Raw genomic sequence first — 6,000 nt, 5'->3', positions numbered from 1 at the left:
TCACTGGGTATTTAAAATATGGCTACATGATCATACAGTTGTATCCTTGCATAAAGGATTACTCAGATGACCTTGGAAGCAAGTCAAAGATCAATAAATCAGAATCGGGAGGGGAGATCATCTCTGTCAGTTTCCTTGATAAGGTACTAGTACTACCCAAGTAAGTAATGCAGTTGAGAATCTAGAAATATGCAGATATTAAAGGGTAAAATGTTATTTATAGAATCATAGCTGGAAGTCTAATACTTCTAGCTAAAAATGCTTCTTATAAAATCTTCTGTTCATGGAATGAATGTTCTTTGTTTTCTGCATAGGTTTCCCAGGGTAAATCAATCCAAGGACAATATTTGTCTGGTTTTATCTTTACCCTATTAATATGCTCCATGCTCCTTTAAAGATTTCCCTAAGTATTACTAATAGTTTCCATTGGTTGTAGTCATTGTCTTCCTGTAGCAGCCAATTTTTAATTAGTTAATTAATTACGAATCAAATCTTAATAAAATACTTTAAAGTGCTAAGCACTGTTCCCTCAAGATGTGTTCAGTTTGGTGGAGAAATATATATACAAATAAAATGAGATGCTTGTTTTAATGGAGATTTATATGGTCAAAGTGAAATTGTAGCATGAAGTCTTTGGGAAGTCACAATGAACTAAGTAGAACTGGAACATGAAGACCAAAGTCATAATAAAGTCAGTCAGAAGGCAGTAGTCAAAGCATGAAGAGCCTTGCAAATTTCATCCTGAAAAATCACAGGTTTCCAAACAGTTTTTGAACTATGGAATCCTTTATTCAAATAAAATATTACATAGAGTCTCAGAGGGTAAAATAGGTAGATAGATTGCAGTACTGGAAATCCTCTTCTAACACTGGGTCTGAAGAGTTCCCAGGAGTTAGGAAGAAAAATAAATTACAGATGACTACCAAGACTTCAAACTGAGAGGGTGATCATTGTATATGTAGTTACATATATTTGACAAATTAAGTTTCTTAGTATAGGCAAAATAACATTTCCATTCACCAATGGGCATATAGCTCTGCTGAAGAAAGCCCAGCCTCAGGTCAATGGCGGTGTCTCTGGTACCTTCCTCCCCAATTCTTCTCAGTGATTTTTTTTTCCCTGGTCTACCAGCCCCAGTACCATTTTTTTTTTTTTTTTTTTTTTTTTGTGGCGGTACGCGGGCCTCTCACTGTTGTGGCCTCTCCCGTTGCGGAGCACAGGCTCCGGACGCGCAGGCTCAGCGGCCATGGCTCACGGGCCCAGCCACTCCGCGGCATTAGGGATCTTCCCGGACCGGGGCACGAACCCGTGTCCCCTGCATCGGCAGGCGGACTCTCAACCACTGCGCCACCAGGGAAGCCCCCCAGTACCATTTTAGCAGCACAAAAACTTGTTGAAGAGCTGGATTGTTTTTGATAACACAACGTCTAATCCAAGGGAGGAAAGATAGTTTCATTTCTCCTGGAAAGTCATCCTCCCATACATATGTCCTGAATAACTTGTATTTCTGCCTAAGAAAAGAAAACCGATAAGAAATTGCATTTTTACATAAAAACACACGTTTCATATCCTGGTAATATTCTCTTACATTCTTTGTTTTCAGAAGGATTTTTGTGCCTGGGAAAGTACATTGTTTTTGCATCTTGCTGGTTTTCATCCATTTGCTCCTAAGTGAAGTGTTTTACACATAGAAATTATTGTCCTGGAAACTCTATCCCTAGTTAAGAACAGAAAGGATTATTATTTTCCTCCCTAAATAGGGGAATGGGAAAATGATTTACTTTCCCAGGTACAAAAACAACCCTACTCTAATGGAAAGGAAGTTTCTTTTTCATGTCTTCTGATTTCTCCTGGTCATTTAACAATTTTCAGGTTGTTTCTAGCGAGATCATCCAGTTCAAAAAACACCATGATAAAATAAGTCTGGGTAAACTGGGAGACAGTTCTACTGTCCCATTATTGAACATTTCTCTTTCCTTGCTTCCTAACGAGAAAGTATTAAATAAGTAGTAGCATCCTTTGATGCTAGTGGATCAAAATATCTAATGGATCCTTTGCATTAGAGTTCCTCTGGCGGCCCCTGTCTGTGTGAGCAGTTATCAAAATCTAGTCGTACTAGCTTTCGCTCCACCCCCCTCCCCCTCCCCACGTGGAAGCAAAGAAGGAAACAGCCCTGTAAGCTCTCCCAGGGCAACTGTCAGCCTCCCCGCGGGACGTTTGCCTCCTGCCCAAGGAGAAACGTTCCCTCTGGAGGTTTGGGTGGCCACCAGTTCCCCGACGTCCGGGCCCAGCAGGCTTTTCCGCTGAAGCAAGGAGAGCAGGCCGCACCGCGCCTGTGGGAACCGCAGCCCACGGCCCGCCCCGCCTGCGCCGCCCAGCGTCAGCCACGACCCCTGCCTCAGCGGGCCGCGGCGGAGCCATGCAAGAAGCCCTTGTGGAAGTGGAGCCCCGGGCTGCGTTGGCCCAGCCTGCCGAGAACACTGTGCCCTCGGAGGCCGAGGCCGGGAAAGCCAGGGGAAAAAACCCGCTCTTCAGGATCTTTCCAGCTAACCTGATCAAGTTCGGAAGTTTCAAAAAAAGGGAAAGAGACCAGGGTGGGTCCACGCCCCCCAGTATCAAGAAGGTACGGGAAAAACAGGAAGAGAGTTTGGAGGGGCCCTGCGGCTTGGGCTCTATGACTTTTCCCCGCTGTCAGCGTTTTAACAACATCCGTTGCTTCCTGATTTTCTTCTGCATCCTGGTCATCTCTCAATGTAAGCCTGAGGGGGGGCTGGGTAGAGGAGAGGTGGTTCTGGTGCGGGCCAATGCGGGGCGTCAGAGGGTTGCCTACGTTGGGGAGGCGGAAGAGGGACGAGGTGCGTGGGGAGAGCCACGTGTGGTGTGGCGGCCCCGCTTCGTGTGGCGGGACTCTCCAGCGTCCTCAAGGTACGTCTGGAATCAAAGCTGGTTAAACGGGCCACTGCCTGGTTTACTTGACCTCATCAGGCACCTGATGGACATAATCTCCCCTCCGTGTGTGAAGGGGGCCTGGCCTCCAGAGAGCCTGATGGAGGGAGGGTGGCGTTGAGTCGTTGAACCGTTGTTTGGTCACCAGCCCTGAGTAGCTCTGTCATTCAGGGCTGAATCACTTGGAAGATTAAAATAAAGTCGAAAACAGTATCTGTGATCACCAGGTTGTTTCTGCTTCTACCCACAATTTTGAGACACATTGGCCAAGCCACTTGTCTCCTGGATCTTGTTTCCTTGTGTGTGGATTGAAGAGGTGGAGTGGGACCTCAAACTATATCAGAGAAACCAAACTCAAAGGTGTTTATCTTTGCCCACACAGTCTGAAGAAGAGTGTGAATTTGATTGCCTTTAGAGAAGGCGTATATTTTCTACTTGGCCACAGCCCTCACCACTCCCATTACACCTAGATTCTTTACTATCCTGTTTACACTGATGATATTGGAGTTTGCCAAACATGATCTCTTTTTGCTCTAAAATGCTGTGACTAAATAACTTCAATAAAAAGGCTATATGTGATAAGTACCATATGAGAGGAACAAATAAATAGTCATCAGTTTGTCTTGAGAAATCATTAAAGAAGTTTCTTTGAGAAAGAAGCATTTGAATTATGCCTTGACAAATAGGTATAGTGATAGCTGGGGATGTAGAATATTTATTGAATAAGGAAATGAATGAAAGAGTGTTTTGGTAAGTAAACACTCAGTTACAGGAAAGCCTTGTTTTAGAATGGTGAGTGACAAGTTTGGCTGGATGATGGTTTCACCTAACCACCCAAACCGGTAATTATATTTATTTTATTCATCGTGTCTCCCCAGGACCTAATATAGTGACTGAGGCAGAAAAGACAATAAATGTGTATTGAATACATAAGTAAATTAAAAAAGAAAAAGACAAATTGTGGCCACATTATGAAGGTCTTTAAATATCAGACAGAATTCTGAAAGGATACTAAAAGTTGTTTACTTCCCATTAATGTACTGGGTTAATAAGTCAGGTGCTTTACAAGCATTATCTCAATATAATCTCCCTATTCGGTGGGTAATGTGGAGCCAGTGAACGTTTTTAACAAGTGGTTGCAGTGAATGGTTTTTAGCTCTACTACTTATTGACTGACTTCATACAGATCATTAGCACAGTTTGGATATAAATACTGAGTCTTTCATTCATAAATGAATTTATTTAAATGAATTCTTCATTTTCCATTTATCAATTCATTTATTTACTGTTACATTTTAAACAATTTCAAACATACAGAAAGGGTGCAAAGGCAATACAAAGCATTCCTGCCTCCCCTTCACTTAGATTCTCCAGTTGTTTACATTTTACCACATTTGTTCCTTCACCTTTTCTCTCCTATACTTATAGACTTTTTCAGACATGGTGCCCCATCACTGCTAAGTACTCCAGTGTGCATCTTCCCAAAGTGAGGACATGCTGCTGCATAACCACCTTACACCCCTCCCAGTCAGGAATATCAGTGTGACACCACCATATCATGTTATGAATTCGTACCTCCACTCACATATTGCCAACTGTCTCAGTATTTTCTCCTTTTCCTTTTTGGTCCAAAATTCTATCCAGGAACACATGTTGCATTTAGTTGTCATACTTTAGACTTCCTCTTTAGTCTTCAACAGTTCCTCATTCTTTCCCTGTTTCTTATGTCCATGCCAGTCTTAAAGTATATGGGTCTTTCATTCTCTATGTTGAACTTTGACATGGTTTTTTTTGATCATTCCTTATGACCAGACTCAGGCCATACCTGCCTGCCTGCCACCCTCTCCCTCTCTCCCCGCAAATCTGTGGTTTGCCTTTTCATTTTCTTTTGCCTTTTTGATGAAAAAGGTGTTCACTTTTGTTGAAGTCCAGTTTCTTAATTTTTTATGGTTCATTCTTTTTGGTTTCTATCTAAGAATGTATTGCCTAACTCAATGTCATGAAGATTTTCTGCTTTGTTGTCTTCTGGAATTTTTATGGTTTAGCTCTTATGTTTAGATCTCTGATCCATTTTGACTGAATTTTTTGTGTGTGTATGGAAAGGGTCAAAAATAATTTTTCTCCATATGGATACTTTATTCCAGCATGATTTATTAAATAGACTGTCTTTTGACCCATTGCATTACCTTGACACTGTTGTTGAAATTCTAATCTCTAGAGTCTTTTTCTAGCCTCTCTATTCTGTTTTATTGAACTAATATGTCTAACTTATGCAAATGCTGTATTGCATTGTTTACTCTGGTTTTATTATATGTTTTGAAATCAGGTATTTTTATGACTTTGTTCTTTTTAAAAGTTGTTTTGGCTATCCTAGTTACTTTGCCTCTCCACATTAATTGTAGAATCAATTTGTTTAATTCTGTAAAAAACTTACTGGGATTTTAGTTGGGTAAGCTTTGATTCTATAGGTTTGGAGAAAATTCACATTTTTTTTCTTTTAATTTATTATAAGAAAGAATACAGAAATTACTATTGCTCAAAACAGTCATTCTACGGGAAACCTCAAATAGCAAATTAGAATTATATATATATATATATATATATATATATATATCGGCTGTTTCCCACTAGCTATCTATTTTACATTTGTGAGAGTGTATATGTCCATGCCACTCTCTCACTTCGTCCCAGCTTACCCTTCCCCCTCCCTGTGTCCTCAAGTCCATCCTCTACAGAAAATTGACATCTTAACAATACTGAGTGTTCTGATGCCTGACCATGGTGTACCTATTTAGATCTTCTCTCCTGCAAGTTTGCTGTATTAATTTATTAGTTTTAGGAGGCTTTTGGCAGATTCCTTAGGATTTTTAACTACGTAATCATGTCAGCTGTGAATCAGAATGGTTTTACTTCTTTCTTCCCAGTCTGTATGCTTTTTATTTCTTTTTCTTGCTTTCTTGCACTGCCTAGGACCTCCAGTACAATGTTGAATAGGAGTTCTGAAAAGAGATATTCATTTATTTTTCCTGATTTTAGGTAGAAATCATTTAGCCT

General features: G+C 40.8%; 1 protein-coding gene across 1 annotated transcript in view; it reads left to right on the top strand.

Annotated features, from left to right (window-relative positions):
* Positions 1-2,419: 2,419 nt before the first annotated feature.
* Positions 2,420-6,000, top strand: part of SLCO6A1 (solute carrier organic anion transporter family member 6A1) — a 96,184-nt gene continuing 92,603 nt past the window's right edge. Inside the window, exon 1 of the mRNA XM_024739678.1 lies at positions 2,420-2,753. Coding sequence (XP_024595446.1) covers positions 2,420-2,753 — 334 coding nt within the window. The remainder of the gene's footprint in view (positions 2,754-6,000) is intronic.

The sequence above is a fragment of the Neophocaena asiaeorientalis genome, unplaced genomic scaffold (genome assembly GCF_003031525.2).
Source record: "Neophocaena asiaeorientalis asiaeorientalis breed wild unplaced genomic scaffold, Neophocaena_asiaeorientalis_V1.1 scaffold146, whole genome shotgun sequence".
NCBI classification, from domain to species: domain Eukaryota; kingdom Metazoa; phylum Chordata; class Mammalia; order Artiodactyla; family Phocoenidae; genus Neophocaena; species Neophocaena asiaeorientalis.
Note: the sequence above shows the minus strand (reverse complement) of the source record. Positions and strands in the feature narration are given on the sequence as shown.